This window comes from Podarcis erhardii (genome assembly GCF_964252035.2).
Source record: "Podarcis erhardii genome assembly, chromosome: 5".
Classification (NCBI taxonomy): Eukaryota; Metazoa; Chordata; class Lepidosauria; order Squamata; family Lacertidae; genus Podarcis; species Podarcis erhardii.
In genome coordinates, this window is record NC_138509.1 from 42,151,927 (window position 1) to 42,168,998 (window position 17,072).

General features: G+C 40.5%; 2 protein-coding genes across 5 annotated transcripts in view; both read left to right on the forward strand.

The window, feature by feature from the left end:
• The window catches only part of LOC309342615 (uncharacterized protein), a 28,808-nt gene extending 15,777 nt beyond the window's left edge, over window positions 1–13,031 (forward strand). The window contains exons 4-7 of one of the 4 annotated variants that reach the window (XR_014156909.1): window positions 3,160–3,343; window positions 8,214–8,368; window positions 9,028–9,232; window positions 12,852–13,031. Coding sequence is in view for 2 of the 4 variants with exons in the window: in XM_081863359.1 (XP_081719485.1) it covers window positions 3,160–3,343; window positions 8,214–8,368; window positions 9,028–9,051 (363 nt within the window). In the remaining 2 variants the exon portion in view is untranslated. Of the gene's footprint in view, window positions 1–3,159; window positions 3,344–8,213; window positions 8,369–9,027; window positions 9,240–12,851 lie in introns of those variants that run through there. The other 3 variants (XR_014156910.1, XM_081863359.1, XM_081863360.1) reach the window with 3 other exon arrangements.
• The window catches only part of EBF3 (EBF transcription factor 3), a gene marked incomplete at its 3' end in the record, with an annotated part of 663,555 nt that overhangs the window by 441,497 nt on the left and 204,986 nt on the right, over window positions 1–17,072 (forward strand). The window lies entirely within an intron of this gene.

Sequence of the window (17,072 nt, forward strand, 5' to 3'; positions counted from 1 at the left end):
ATTAGCACTGATGTACAGTGGTACCTCGGGTTAAGTACTTAATTCGTTCCGGAGGTCCGTTCTTAACCTGAAACTGTTCTTAACCTGAAGCACCACTTTAGCTAATGGGGCCTCTTGCTGCTGCCGTGCCGCCGGAGCATGATTTCTGTTCTGATCCTGAAGCAAGGTTCTTAACCTGAAGCACTATTTCTGGGTTAGCGGAGTCTGTAACCTGAAGCGTATGTAACCTGAGGTACCACTGTATAATGGTTCATTCAAGCAGACTGTCAAGGTTACTGTTTAATCTGCTATACTAAGCTCAGCACCAGCAGGGGACTGGGCATCTCAGGCTGACACCAGCAGGCTGACATCAGATTTTAGTATGTACATATCTTCACCCAAAGATAAGAAGGTGCACCCTTGTTCATCCTGACTCTAGGTGTTAGAATTATACTGCATGATTTGCATTATCTTCCATGTGGTGACGTTTATAGCCTTGCTCATGAGCATCTGGCTTAGTGCGCATCTGCTGCACCATCCATACCAGTCTCTTCATTTGCCTGAAATAGTAGCAACCTATGCATAACATAGGGACACGGGTGGCGCTGTGGGTTAAACCACAGAGCCTAGGGCTTGCTGATCAGAAGGTCGGCGGTTCAAATACCCGTGATGGGGTGAGCTCCCGTTGCTCAGTTCCAGCTCCTGCCGACCTAGCAGTTTGAAAGCACGTCAAAGTGCAAGTAGATAAAACCTTCCGGCAGGAAGGTAAATGGTGTTTCCATGCGCTACTCTGGTTCGCCAGAAGTGGCTTAGTCATGCTGGCCACATGAACCGGAAAAACTGTCTGCGGACAAACATCGCCTCCCTTGGACAGTAAAGCAAGATGAGTGCCACAGCCCCAGAGTCATCCGCGACTGGACTTAACTGTCAGGGGTCCCTTTACCTATGCATAGCATGGAAGCCTCTTTTGCCTCATCCTTGGGATCTTGACTGAGCTTGGGTGCATGGAAAAGATGTTTCATGTCTGCAGGATGACTATATCGCATGTAGCTTGGCTGCTGGATCAGTGTGAATTATTACCAGTAAAAATGGGTACATAAAGTATTTTTCCAACTGTAAAAATTACCAGCATCATCTCCTTCCCTACCCACCACTGCTGCATCTTTAAATATAAAATCACTTTTCTCACATATTTGTGTTTGATGTTATGTTTTTAAAGGAATATCCTGTCAATTCTGAAGCAGAACTGTTTTATGTTGCCACCGAATTGCTTTGATCTCTAGATTAGAACTGATGAGCTGTAGCTTCCTTATTGCTGAAGGTTGCCAACAATTACTAATGTGTGTTTGTTTTGAGCTTATCAGAACTCTAAAAGAAAGAATAATGGCAAAGTGTAGGCATAGAATGTTTTTTTCCCCCACAGCATGAATATGGAGCAAAAGAAAATCAGTTTCCTTGTGTTTATTTTCCTAGGATTCAGAATTGATTATTTGATGCTTGCAATAAACAACAGAAGCATGCATTCACAAAGCTGTAAATAGATAATTTGGAACCTATCTAGTCCTTAATGATGCAACCAAATGTGATTAAAATTATGGGTTTCACAGTTCCATTTCTACACCAAGACAATGCTAATTTCCCCATTTATAATATCTACAGTATTGCATACAGTTTGCAGTGGCAAAGCCCCTGCTATCTATTGGCTAAGCTGGTGGTGTAATAGTGTGGAATGTTCACAAACGTTCCAACTTTTCAGGGAACAAAGATGTCAGATTGTTTGCAATCCATCTCTTATAATGAAAGAAAAAGATTAAAGTAGGAACAGGAAAAGCTTTCTGGGAAGATAGAAGAATGAGGAGAAGTTCCAGGAGCCAATACTAAAATAGTATTGAGGCAAAGCCTCACACAGGAGCTAGGAACAAGAAAAACAGTTCATCATAATCAACATGCAATAACCAAAAGAAGTATGCTTTCATAAAACTGAAAATAAATAATTTGGAAGCTCTCTAGATGGCTGCTCCTGACATGTGAAGCAACCCTAAGAGGGCAACTGAAGCCCAAAACTAAAACAAAAATTGGTGGCAACAACAACTTCACATGTTTATTTTACCTAGTCAGATAATTCCACAGTTTCAGCTTTCCACCCAAATCTTTATTTGCAGTGCAAACCTGTACAAGTCTACTCAGAAGTTCAGTTGGGTTCACCTCCAGGTAAGTGCTATAGGATTGCAGCCTTAACAACTCTTTAGCCAGAGTTCAGTTTAATTTCTGGTATTTTGTTGCTACCATTGTTGTGTGTATGCATGAAACATACATTTATAGTAAAATTCCTGTATTATACATTCTAGGAGTCATAACAGAATGTCAAGCATTACTAATCTCTATACCCTGTTATTTTTACAGATTATCTCAAGGTCTGTGGCATGTAAAATATATATATATGAAAATGCTTATGAGGACTTTTGTGGGTATTCTGTTTCGGAGTTGAGATTTTACCAAAGGAGGCATGATCTTTGACTGCAGGTTTGTGCTTTCTCTTACCCAGTAGCTAAACCCACTCTCTTTCTCTGTCACCACCCAGCATATTTAGTCCATAGAGACGCCACTGCCTCATCCAGTTTCCTAATTTAGACTGAGGGAGAAATTTGCAACGGGAATAGCTGGAGGTCCTTGATATCAATCCTGTGAAAAAAGGGGATGTTGGTAAAGTTAGCATAATGGTGCTGATAGCTTTTTAAAAATTAACCTACTCCCCTCAGAGGTAGTGGAGTCACTGTTTGGTTTTTTTTAAAGATTAATTACTACTCAGATTCACTAGTGTATTGCCAGGGATATTATGAAGTAAATAATATGGCATGTTGGGGTGAATCCTGAATTACTTATCCCAGGCCAGCTATTATGACAGAAGAAACTCTTGTTTCTAAACAAGTCATGTTAGTTCATGGAAGTAAAAAAACCCATACACACAAAAGTGCTATCTTTTAGCAGGAATCTTTTGAGATCCATCTGATAGCGATTGCACTGTGGCAAAAGATTAACCTCTTGAAACATGTTTTACTCTATCACACTAATTAAACCCTTCCATTCTTAGGGGGATAAGGTGCCGTTCTTTAATTTTAATTGTTCTTAGAGCACATCTGCGACTTTTTTGTTGTGGTTGTTATCGTCATTCCCTCGCAGCTAACACTTGGAGCGCAGGGAATTTTCGTGGAAAGAGTAGTCCAGCAGCTGCACAGCAAAGGAAGAAGAAGAGCTGTGACGAGGAAGCGAAGCTCTAAGCAGGCCTTGCTCATTGATTTCCTGGGTGACCTTGCTCAAGCTTCTTCACCTCCTCATGCCTCAGTCAGCTCAGCTGGAAAATTGGGTAAAGAGCGGGGAGTATTGGGGGAGAAGGGGGGAAAAAACATCTTGGAGTTTGAAACTGAAATCTCCCTGTTAACTCCCCCTCCTCCCTCCAAAGTGAGTGCAGTCATTTTACACAGATGTAATTGCTTGTGCACTGCACACCAATCATTTTCTTGAGTTTCATGGCACAAGGGCTGACATTCCGTGACATGTTAAGGACCCATGCAGTCCTGTGCATTCTCTGTGATAATTGCCTTTTTTCTGCGCTGAAGTTTTATATCACATAGCGCAAGTTAATGGGGCTAGGTCCACTTCCGCATTCTCTAATCAAAAGGGCAAGGATTAATAACAAATCTAGAATCACAGAATTGTAGGGTTGGAAGGGACCCGAGGATCATCTAGTCTAACCCCCTGCAATGCAGGAATCTCAACTTGATCATACATGGCTGATGGCCATCCAACCTCTGCTTAAAAACCTCCAAAGAAGGAGGGTCCACCACTTCCTGTGGGTGTCTGTCCCACTGTGGAACAGCTCTTGCTGTCAGAAAGTTCTTTGTGATGTTTAGTTAGAATCTCCTTTCTTTAACTTGAATCCATTGGTTCAAGTCCTACCCCCAGAGCAGGAGAAAAAACAAGCTTGCTCCCTCCTCCACGTGACAGCCCTTTAGATTTTTGAAGATGGCTATCATATCTCCTCTCAGTCTCCTCTTTAACAGGCTAAACATACCCAATTATGTCAGCCATTCCTCATAAGCAGTGCTTTTTTTTCTGAGGCTACTCAAGGGTACATAGTACTGGTATCTCTTCTTCTTTTTTTCAAATGTTTAAAGTGTAGCACTTACTTTAACAACTTAATGGTGAGTACCAGCACCATTTTTTCCAAAACAAAACAAAACAAAACAAAACACTACTAATAAAACTTGGTTTCCAAACCTTTTATTATCTTGGTTGCCCTTTTCTGCACACGTCCAAGCTTGTCAATATACTTCTTTACTTGTGGATACAGTATTCTAGGTATGGTCTGCCAAGGCAGAACAGAGCAGGACTATTATTTCGATTGATCTGGATGCTATACTTCCATTGATGCAGCCTAGAATAAACTGCTGCATCACAATTTTGACTCTTACAGTTTCCTAAGACTCCTAGATCCTTTTCACAAGTACTACTGGCAGTACAGGTGCCCTCCATCTTATATCTAAAAAACAGCAGCAATTCTCTCTCCCCCCCCCCCCATGCCACTACCCATGTATTGGACAACCCCAGTTTTTTGACAAGATTTTTTACTCAAAAAACCTTGTCTAATACACGGAAAAATATGAAAAATATGGTGGATACAAGGACATTTAATAGCTTGTGGAAAACCACCCAACCAGCCATGCCTGGTGTGTATGTTTCAGGTAGTCCCTTATTAGCTCCATCCTCTTGCTAATTTCATAGTATTTGTATTGGGCAAAAGCCAGCACCTCCAGTTTGTGTCAATGCATTTATATTACAAAGGGCTTGCAGATCTGACCTGCTTGACTTGGGAATATGCACATTTCCTCTTCCTGTAAAATATTTCTCTTCCATCTACAATCTGCCTTTCATTTTCCCCCCATATTTGGGGCAGGAGGTTGTGTCTGCTGAAGGCTAACTTTATATGCATGTCAAATAGCGTATTTTTTATGAAGTTAATGCCTAGATAATTATTGGATAAATCACACTCTTAAGTGCCTCTGTTTTTCTTAGAAAATTATGGGGATGAAATAACGCCAAATGTATTAAATTAAAGGTTCATACGCTGAGGCAGATTTTGTACAAGCACAGTATGGGGGGGGGGGGACAACTCCTGTTTGCTTCAAAGGAACCTCTTCTACAATGCAGTTAGCAGGCACTGTGGGTTCGATCTGGGTTGACAACCTGGCATGGGCTCAGGGACAGCAGGTGAAATCTACTACCCATTCACCCCACACTGCGGTCATTAACCACACTGGGTACCCAGCACCTGCCATTCGCATTGCCAAAAAGGATCCATTCATTTCAGTCAGCAGGACTCTCGGGTGAAGCCGTGTGCAAAGCCTTCCACTTGTGGAGCTGGGCTTCCCCCATCTCCTCCTGATTTGCACCTTCCAAAATTGGCTCTGGAGGGGGGAACCCCCAGAACATTGTGAGGGGGGGAGAGGAGGGATGTTCGGTCTGGCATGCTGAAATGCTTGTGCAGACATAATGCTTGTCACAGCGTGATGTTGAGTTTTTACCTAGGGATTTTACCTCCCGCTGTCCACTTATCTGGATTAGGCCTGCAGTTTGCTACTTTTCTGTGTTGGCTGGAGAAGAAGAAATGCCAGCATGCAAGTTTGAGAGGAAGGAGGGTGTGGGGCTGCGAAGGAGAAACCAGCTGGGGGACTGAATGGCAAACATCTGAGGGTCACCTCTTTATCCCTGTTATGTAGGGATATAGGCAGCCGGCTGTCAACATTGTAACAACAATAGCCCAGAGTTCCCGCCTAAAATAACTGACGTGGACCTGAGTGAAAACTATTTACAGACCTGAATGAAAACTATATACAGTATCCCCCTGCTGGCCCAGGGTGAAACTTCACAACTTAACAATCCCCTTCTTTAAAGGATTGCTGGGATGCTCACAATATTAATGCCCACTGGACTGTGGGCTCTTCTGCAAGGATCTGGGATTGCACAAAACGCCAGCATATGAATGGCATTTTGCTTCATGTAGAGTGCAAAGGGCATAGTTCCTTCTTTAGGGTCCTTTTGTGTGGAGGGGGAGTGATATTTATTGGGATTAAGAATTTTTATTTTGTTTGAGTACCTCTTCCAGGTAAAGTCAATAACTTTTCTGTTGCATAAACTTCTGAATCCACCCCACATCTCATCTAATTACTTGGATGCAACAATAATTTCCTCCTATTGCTAATGCAATGTAAAACGAATTAGTGGTCTTTCCCCCCGCCCCTCTAGTGTATTTCATCACAATAAAATAACTTGCTATTTCCTATTTGCTATTAGAATGCAATTCTAAAAAATAAAAATCTTAACACTGTAGAGCATTGTTTTAGATTTTATTTCTCTTTATTGGTCTTGCATATTTCCCTTTTGTCACCATTCCACAAGACACTTTGAAACGCTCTCTAATCACTTGGAGCCGTAAATCCTTGGTATCATAAAACCATGAAAGCAAAAGATGAAACAATTCCTGATTAGGTCATCTAGCCCATCTTCTTGCCAATTCAAGATTGCTCCATGGATCTGGACATGGCCAGGATAGACTTCCTGAGCTGACGTAAGAGTCACAATGCTATCTCAGACCACCGATACTTGGAACAAAACTCAGACTTTGCTTCTTTATAAACTGATAGAGGTCCTCTTTCATGTTCATGTCTCACCAGAAAGGAAAATATATCACACACAACATATTGCTAGTGACTGATTCTGCACAATTTCAAGACACCGGTTTCCATTCTGCACACAATTAGGCTGCTAACATCCCTTGAAGATCAATGAAATTTAAGTAGCCTAACTATGAGCAGGACTGTGGGTATGTCTAAGCTACATCAAAGGATAATAAAGTAAATCATCCTGTAATTCTGTTGGTTCTGAATCTGTGACACTGATGTTCACAAACATTAATATCTAATTTTGTTGCTTTTTCGTTGTTTTTGTTAGCATCTTAAACTATGTTTAATGATATATCGCCTAGACTCATAAAACCCAGTGTGTGTCTCATTCAAGTCAGTTGTAAAACTTTTTTTTTTTTTAATTTTGCCTGGAACAGGTCATGATGCAAACAGAAGATTAGAGGAGGTGAAAATATAATTGACCTAATTTTGCAGTGATAATAACAGGGAAGCATGGTCTAATCATGCTCAGTTTCTTGGTTCATCCCAATCTAACAGTTCTTTCTAGTCTGTTTGCAAAATACTTCCCTTCCACCTGCTGGGATATTCTGCTATATATGTTAATAGCGCTGAGAATTGCCGTGAAGGCAGTCCTGTTTGTTGTTCAATTAGGCTAAAACCAGTGAGGTTTTAGTGCTCTTGTCATTCTTTTCAACATGTGGGTGCCTTCCCCCCCCCACCCCACCACCACCTTCAAAAATTTAGCATTACCTTCATCACAGTGAAAAGTGTTTCTTTTAAATCTGGAACAAAGAAGTAACACAGCAAATTGAAACGATGTAGATGTAACTACAAAAGAGCACATTTTCCCTATGTGCATTTGTAATTCCTACCCAGTTTAAATGAATCTTATTATGCATTCAGAATAAAAATGAAAATATACATTATAGACATGTACATGAGATAGCATTTCTTCAGGATTCAAAGATCACATATTTAGCTTCCTAAACATGACTTATTTATTTAGTAAATTTACACACACACCCCTTTCCCACAAAGGAGCCCAGGGCAGCCAATAGAACAGGAACCTATCTGAAATCAGGGCACCAGTTACAAACTGGTAATATTAATGATTATTTTTTGTTTACTGCATTGGTTTTCTTCTACTCACCCCTTTAGCAGGGAACCTCAATCTGTGAGATCCTTATACACCCTCCCATCAAGGTACTTGCTCGACCCAGATCTGATTAGCTTTTTACACAAAGTATTTTCAGACTATTGTCCATTAATAGTGTAGTGCCAGAATCTGGCCTCCAATTCCGCACAAGTTTCCATTGCTAAAAAGGTTTCATTTTTTCTGCTTCGTTCTCAGGACACTTTAGAATTTTGATAGGTGTCTGTTTTTGAGCTTGCTTTATTCTGGGGTGGCCAAGTGTGATGGAGCCAGGAAGTCTGCTCTTGGGGCCCGTTTATGGGGCAAGGTGAGGCAACTGCCTTGGGCAGCAGTTGAGCGCATTGCATGTAACCCTAACCCTCCCCTTGTTCCCAATGTAGATCTTCACTCCCCTCTTCTTCTTTGGTGGGACGCACCATTTTGTGCTTGGCCTCAAGTTTCAAAATTTCTTGTGCCAACCCAGTCTGTGCTCAAGCAAAATGGTTCAGAACATGAACTATGGACTAGAAGCCCCCATTGTGTGTATTGGCCTTTGGTGAGTTGTTGTCTCTCATTCTTGGGAGTGGGTCCTCTCTCTCTTATCTAATTTTGGGAACAACAGGACTGGCCTACCTTATAGGGGTGTTGCAAGGATTTCAAGATTATGTCAAACACTTCGGAAAAGTATTATTATGCGTGTGAGATCCATTCCAGTAAACATGTCTCCGGCAATCAGCTTCCCTCATCCTGAGAAAGCTTCATGTTTACCTCAGGGTGCCTTCCTCTGGACTTCATTGAAGTATGGTCACCCAGGAAGGCAGCAGAATGCAGAGTGCTGGTGAAATGATTTGTATCAGAAAAGGAGAGGCTCTCAAGAGTAAAATATGCACAATAAAATTCCTGTACCCCACCCATGAGAATTTCACTGAAATTTACTCTCCCCTTAGATAACTTTTGGATGCAATTTCTTTTCTCTTTAATTTATAGAGAGAATTTTTTTTATGTTTTTTGTGGCGGCGGGAATGCAGGAGAAATTTCTTTTTGGCACACCACCAGTGAATATTAGTATTCTTTAAAGTGTTAAGTTTGGAGGTAGTGTAAGGTAGCCACCGTTTATCTATCTATCATCTATCTATCTCCCCATAACCAGCATTGTAAGTAAGTATTGTTCAAATGTTGTATCAATTAATACAACTGTTCTTCCTTCTCTGGTAGATTTTGAAAGTACCAGAGCCATAAAAATATTTCACCCCACAAGCATTTTCCTGCCACGGCTCTCTATTTGCAGCTGCATTACAGAATTCCGTCACAAGCTTATCATGGCTATAATTAAAATTCTGTGCAAAGCAACCTGAAGATCATCAGATTCCAGACATTCATATAAAATCTGTTGCTATGGGAGCTAGTATTGAATGGCAAGGTAAAGGGGGGGGGTTGGGGGTTGGAAATCTGTAATGTTACATTATGTTTGCCCTGTTCCCACTGGAAGGGCCCTTAAAATAAAGTCGCCTTTTATCTTTGCTTTCTGAATAAACATAAAACTGGATTTTTAGCGCAAAATCCTGATTTCAAGGTTATTGATGCCAGACTAAATTAATACAGTCTGTGCGATAGCATACAAAATCCTCAGCAAAGCCAGGGATACTCCTGTCTTTTGAATGCTTGACATTTGTTTTTCATCATGAACTTAAAGGTCACCAGCTACAGATGAATCAGGATACCTGCCTGAGTTTACATTTACATGCATTTTATTTTATTCCCATGTGCACTCTTTTTTTTTATGAAATCCATCACTCAGATAAAACTGTATCCTCTTATTATCTAGACTGGATAAACTAGAAGAGTTGTCAACATACTGCCTTTAAGAACAAACAAGAGTTATTCCCCCCCCCTCCTCCCAGTCCTCTATAGGACAGAGTGGTACGCAATATACTCCGGACTATTGCTTTTTCTCTTGTTCTCATCGCTCCAGCTAAACAATTCTATTCACTAGCACTTAGCTTTGCTCAATACCATTGATGGAGGAGGGGTGGGGTGGGGAAAATCATGATGAATACTTCTTTAAGGTGCAGTAATAAAGGTACATAACTATTTAGACATATTCCCCAATTGATAATCAGCACACTAGACAAAAACAGTACAGCAAAATACAATTAGGATAATCAGAAATGCTGGCACTTTTTTGAATTCCAGTGCGAGTTTCTACACAAACAGAATCCATTAAGACATAAGGCAGGATCCTGGAGTTTATACAGATTCAAAAAGAGATAAATATTGCATAATACAGAAAGTGCTCTGCCCTTTTCTACATGTAAGATCATTCCATCCCCTCCTTCTAGTTTCAGCTAGACATGTGACCTATCCCACTTTATAGTTTCTCTCCCCCCCTTTTTTTAGCAAAACCAAATTATATACACACACACACACAAAATACCTGTGGAGCTGATTGAGCATGATGCATTCATTTCCCTTGATTTTGTAGTGAGGGAAAAGGCTAGCATGAATAATTCAAAAATAATGCTGAGACTGTTAAGATTTAGTACTGGAGAGGTCATTGCAGTTGGGAGAATGAGCTAGGAGACTATTACTATTCCACGATCTTTGAATCTCAAGGTGACATCATTATTATTTCTCTATACTGTAATGTGGTGCTGCAACCAACTTATTGCAGTGTTTCTCTCGTAGGGTAGAAAGATCAATTACATACAGACCTCAAAATGTGAACTATAAGCATAGCATCCAATAAAACTGTCATTAACAGTCACCACAATTTTAGCTGCATGCTTCCAGGTCAAGCTGTTTTAAAAATGATAACTGACATTGAAAGGTTGAATAAAGAGCACTCATCCTAAAGGGAACAATTTTTTAAGCCAAATAAGCGCTTTCATGTACACGTAATGTTAATCCTTTTCTGGACTAATTTTTTAAAACAGATTTTACAGATGTAATACATTGATAGCAGAAGTTCACAGTACACTTTGGGGCAGGGGAAGCAAACACCACGATTCTGCAACTTTATGACTTTCAGGTGTGGTAGAACCCAGAAAAATCATTCTCTACTGCATGTTTCTTAGGCCACGTACACTTTAGCAACTTAAAATACAACAAGGTCATTTCCCCCTACGATGCTTCAAGTTATGTTTGATGTTGCTGTATACACCAGAAAGGGGGAGGGATGTTTTCACCCAGTGTACATTACCTGTTTGGTTGCCCTGTACCTGCAAACTGCACCCCTCAGCTCCTCCTATTCATGAAGTTGTCATCAGAGCATGCAAAATGGCTCTCTCAAAAGTACACACATCAGCTCAACTGCAAAGTGAATGTGACTTACATCTTCAAGTCAGGCGGAAGCTGGTTTGAGGAAGAATGCATCAAACAAAAGTATTTCTCAAGAAGCTACAGACTACCTATGGATTGTTCCCAATGCCCTGTGTATTTCAAACACCAGTGGTGGGAGCACACTAGAGTAAATGTTAAATGGTAAAGTGTACACAGCCTTAGGCTGCAATCATATACATGTGTACCTGATCATAAGTTCCGCCAGACTCAGCAGAGCTTACATCTGAGTACAAATTTAGCCCATTGCAAAAGTAGCCATTTTCAGCACTAAATAAAAAGTGATAGGGGAATAAAACTTCTGCACCAAGAGTGCAACTCAAAGCTTTGTTGAGGCTTTACTTGTGTGCACAGTGATCTCTTAACATGGATGCTTACGCACATATGGAAACTGCTCATCACTTGAGGTTCCAAGGACACATCAGAGCCCCTCTAGCAGGATTTAGGAAGGTTACCAAATCATTTTAAGCTATTTGGACTTATCATACATAAATGCACTTCAGTGGAAAAGAAGAATATAACAAAATTATGTCTATGTGCATTCCCCATGAAACATGTATCTGTTGTTGGAATCCGAGCCTAGTCAGAGGAATGTGCCACTCTCCAGGCACCGGCTGAATTCCTTGCTGACCTCCCCCTGCGACTCCCGGCAGGAAAACAGGCGAGGTCTGTAATCGGCGATCCTTCCCAGACGTGAAAAGAACACACCACTCCTTCACTCTCCTCCCTGCTATCCCCAGGGAGGGGAAAGAGACAGACAGAAATGTATTTACATGCTTTTATTTCTGTCTTTTGCAGCAGTACAAAGAAACATGTCTGCACTCTCTTTACATCAACAGCAGAGAGAATAACTCCTCCCATGTACTTCCAGTACAGGTCAGATGACACACTGAGCTAACATCCGGTGCTCAGTACAGTGAATGGACTGCCCCTTTCTTCCCATGGTAACAGTCACAAACATCCACATCCTGTTTGGCTTTCCAGCCACCTGCAGCTGAAGAAGCTGCTGGTCGCTGCTGCATTGCTCCTTTTTGGTAACATCTGTTTCAGCTTTCCCAGTTGCTGCATTTGATATCCACCTGATTCCTAAACACATTCTCTCTCTCTCTCTCTCTCTCTCTCTCTCTCTCACACACACACACACACACACAGACACTTCCCCTGTATGAAATCCCACTGTACTGGAGTTATTGGAAACATTACAATCCTAATTAGGATCCCCTTTCCAACTAGTACCTTGCCAACAGGGATGGCAGAGGTGTATTGGGGGCAGCACAACTGGTTCCCCTGCACTGGGTGCTGAGCTGAGGGGGGTGTCACAACTATGGCACAGTGCACATGTAGAAAGGAAGGTGAGAAGTGGGGAGCACCAAATTTTGATCTCGCCTGGGGCACTGCTGAAATTTGAAAGACCAAAATCTGTTCTGAACAAAAAAAGAAAGGGCCCGCTTTCACAAAAGAGAGACAAACTTGTAGTTAAAAAAGAAGAAGTCAATTTCCAGCTACCCACACAAATGTCAACCAAGAACAACTCACTTATCTTATGAAAGGGAATATGTTGGGCTGTAGCTCAAGCCTCTGTATATACTGTTATGAGTTTGTGGGTGTCTTGACTCTGCACTGCTCAGAGATTGGGGTGGCGTGTAACATGACAATAGATTTGCTCTTTGACTTTCAAAGATAACCTTATTATGACATTGCAGAATTAAAGGCATGAAACAATCTGATGAACAAACTAAATCATTCCACTTGGAAAGCCAAAGCACAGAAAGTAAGAAACTTTGGTCTTACCTTATGTTGTCTTCTGGTAGAGTGCTGCTCCCTAGTGTGGCTGGGGTCTCACAGAAGACTTGCAGATACTCAGGTAAGTGAGACTAGCTGTTTCACTGACAGATTGCCTTGTCAAACTTTACATTTCCTTACATCAGTGGGTTGTATTGTTGAATCAAATCCCTTAAAGTAAAAGCCATGCAATGCACATATACCTTATTTAAAGTATGTTACACCTTGAGGTGGCTGTGAAATCACACTTTGGTGCTGATGTAACAGTTTATGTCCTTTTAACTTTTGTGAGCTTTCTAAACACATGTATTTTTGGGGTGAGCTCTGGAATTGGTAAGGATACACTTGTCTTTCTAGACAAAAGTACAGCTAAATTTGTCATTGGGCTCACAGTTCCCACAGCTCAGTAACAAGTCATTATCCCACAATACAGGAATAGACAGTTATCTAGACAGATTCACTAATGGGACTGCAGATAAAATGGTGTCCAAGTAACGGTGGATAAATAAATAAATAAATAAATAAATAAATAAATAAATTTTATTTATACCCCACCCTCCCCAGCCATGACCAGGCTCAGGGTGGCTAACACAAGGTATAAAAACCATTGATTAAAATACAACTTAAAAACAAAATTAAAATACAACATTAAAATGCAAGTTATTTTATCCCAAAGTGCTTAGCAAAAGCATCACAGTGGACTTGTGAGATATGAATGAGATCAGTTAGTTGGCCAGATTGATCAACCACTTGGAGAAGCACCAATGAGAGGATAGTGAAGGAGTATGGCTTCAATGACAAGTTTCTCTCTCTTGAAGATTTGTTTGAATCTTTTCATAATCATCCTTTGCAGTGCTGCTTATGGTAAACGTCTTAAGAAAGTGGAATGTAGGATGGGGACGTGAGCCTTTGATAAGATGTAATGGGTAGTTTGAACCCAAACTAAAGTGAAATGTTTTGCATGATGATTCACATATTTAACATCCAACAATTGTGCAAATAGAACAGAGTAAGCAATGAAACACTATCTTCATAGTCAGGGCACAATCCATCTGAAATTAAGTATGCTGAAGTCCTAATGGAGAGTTTTAAGGAGGCTATTCCATTCAAATCAATGGGAATTCAGCTGCTTAGCCTGGTGGGACAGCGCCCTCAATCATGTTTTATAGGACTTATCAACTTGATACAGTTTAGTAACAATGAGCTAAGTGTTGAACATTGTAGAGCCAAATTAATATAAATCAGGCTACAATTCTATTCCCTTTCACGTGGGCATAAGCCCCACTTAACTCAGTGGGACTTACTTCTGAGAAGCCATTTTTAAGGTTATACTGTTAGACAATTTAGTTTAATCCAAAAACAAGACCCAGCAACCAGACATACTGGAATAATTTACTTTCATTTCACATACTGTATTTTGGACACCGCTATATTTCAAATATTGTTTTAAAAAATCTCTGAACATTTATGTTTATGCAAGATCTTATGTTCCATAAAAAATATTCCCAGAACTAATTTTTAATTAATATAGTTCATGGAAAACTTATAAAAGATTCATACGTGATATAGTATCCACAAAATAAACATGCAATTTCCCCTCCTCTTTTTGTGAAACACATCCTTTTATGTTATCACAATGACAAAATTAAGGTTTCTTACATTTATATTTTTGACAGATCTGTCAATTTTGATATATATTCTACTTGAAAGATTTTTCACCTAGCTTTATTTCTGAACACAGTGGCTTAGATCACCTGTAAAGCGAAGCCAAATCATGGCTTAACTGGAACGTTGGGTGGGGGGCGCTACCAGAGACGAGATCGCAACCACTTTGCTCCTTCTCAAGTCTGGTTGCTACTGTACTCACTGTAAGCTAAACCATGGTTTGTTTTACCATGTAATCTGAACCTGGGCTTTTGGCTTATCTCCTCCAGACAAACCGGAAACAGTAAGCCATAAAACAAATCTTAGCTACAGCTGTGGTTTGTTTGGAACAAGGCAAGCCATAAGCCCAGGTTCAGACAAAATGCTAAGCCAAACAATACCTAAGTGGTGCAGAAACAGTGGGACCAGAGGAGGAGTAAATAATAAAAATAATAAATTTTATTTATATGCCACCCTCCCCAGCCGAAGCCGGGCTCAAGAGCGGCTAACAACAGTAAAACGATAAAACATTCTAAAATCATTTCATTATAAAATTAATTCCAATCAAATTAATGGAAACCATTGGGCTAGAAGTTCTGTGAAGATTGCCAAAGGAGGGAGTCAGGCTGTGCCCTGGCCAAAGGCCTGGTGGAAAAGCTCTGTCTTGCAGGCCCTGCAGAAAGATGTCAAGTCCCGCAGGGCCCTAATCTCTTGTGACAGAGCGTTCCACCAGCCACAGTCTCTTTTTGGGGATTCTGCATATGCAAGCATTTGTGCCAAGCCATGGCTTCACATAGTGTTATATTTCAAAACATTATTAAAAACAGAATTACAGAAATAAGGTGCCTCTAGCAGACTTCTGTGGGGCATTTTATTTATAAGAATCCCCAACCCCGACCCCCCATCTTTCTATGACAAGGATAGAGCCACAAACACAATCACAGTATCACACAAACATTTACATGTGGAGCTAAATCATCATAGGTTCTAAGTAAAATGCCCATCTGGAAGGAAGATAGGCTTTTGAAAATGATCGAGTACACGGAACTGGCAAAATTAACAGCAAATATTATAGACCAAAATGACAAAAAAAAACCCAAAATCATTGAGGACTGGAAACATTTTACTGAGTATTTAAAGAACTATTATAGCAAGATGAAAACGCCAGCAGGACTTGAAATATGAGCAACAGCATGAATTACGGTATTAAGACAAATAGGTTAAATTGGATGTATTGAATAGTATAGGCGAAATATGCAACATTTAAGGGTAAATATGGAAAGCATGGAAGGGGAGGACAGGAAGTCAACAGATAAAGTAACTTACGTTTCATGTGAAAATCTGTAAAGTTTTCTCAGTTAATAAATAAGATTTTTTAATTTTTTTAAAGAAAAGACCCATTGAAAATGGTAAGAATTCACTTGCTTCATAAAGCATAACCCAATATTTTCCAGTGTTTAATCCAATGTTTTCACCTATTGCAATAATGGGGTCAAATATTTCAACCCAGTACTTGACCACAGGGTAGAATTTCTGGTTGAGATCTGTGGCACAATCCACAACAAATCTGGGCAATTTTTTATTCTGCTCCAGGTGTGGGGCTTTCACTATTTTTGAAGGTTTGCAAAACAAGCGCACAAATTCAGGGCGGAGCCCAATGCATACATCCCATAAGCACAAGAACTTCCACCTCTGCAATAGGACTTCCTCTCCCTCCTCTCTCCCTGTGTGCCCTCGGTGCCCCCACCACCCAAAAAACCTGCTCCAGGTAGTTGGAGAAACCTGCAGAAGGGATGAGGGAGAACGTGTGGGGAGAGGAGAGGGAGTCCTGTTGTGCAGGCAGAAATCCTTGCGCTAATAGAATTACTTTGCTGAATACCACTGAAATAATGTTAACTAGTAAAGGAGTGCTAGCTCTGAAGTTCAGGTTGCTTAATTTACCTTGTTGCTTTCTCTCCCTGTTTGGAACACTGTCTAGATATGAGTTGTACAGCGCCAGCCAAAAAGCTAATGACATTAAATGATGGTGTTCTCTTAGTCTGTTTTAAATGTCATCAATGGCCCACTAGGTATTCCTTCAATTTAAACAAAATAATATGGTTTCTCTGAAGCTCAGTTGCAAGACAGGGTCAGGAAAGGAACGTTAGTGGATACAGAGAGCACTTGATGATGAATTTGTAGTTCGAAGCATCGTTTTATGATGCGTTCTCTATTTTGTTATCAGGGGAAGTATGATGTGTGACATGCAAGTGATCACAGTGTTTTGGTGCAATGTTCTGTGATGGGCTTTTCATAAAAATTAGCTGACAATGTCATGAGTATACAAGTAAATTTATAGCTTTCATAGTGGACTGCCATTCCCATAGCAATTTCCAATCACTTGGGCTTTTTATTAAGTTTATTGTTCTTTTATTGCTCAGCAGAGTGTAAGCAGCAGCGAGATTACAAATAAATGTAAGTTTCACTGGATATGAAGTCAAGCTTGTAGAATTAGGGAA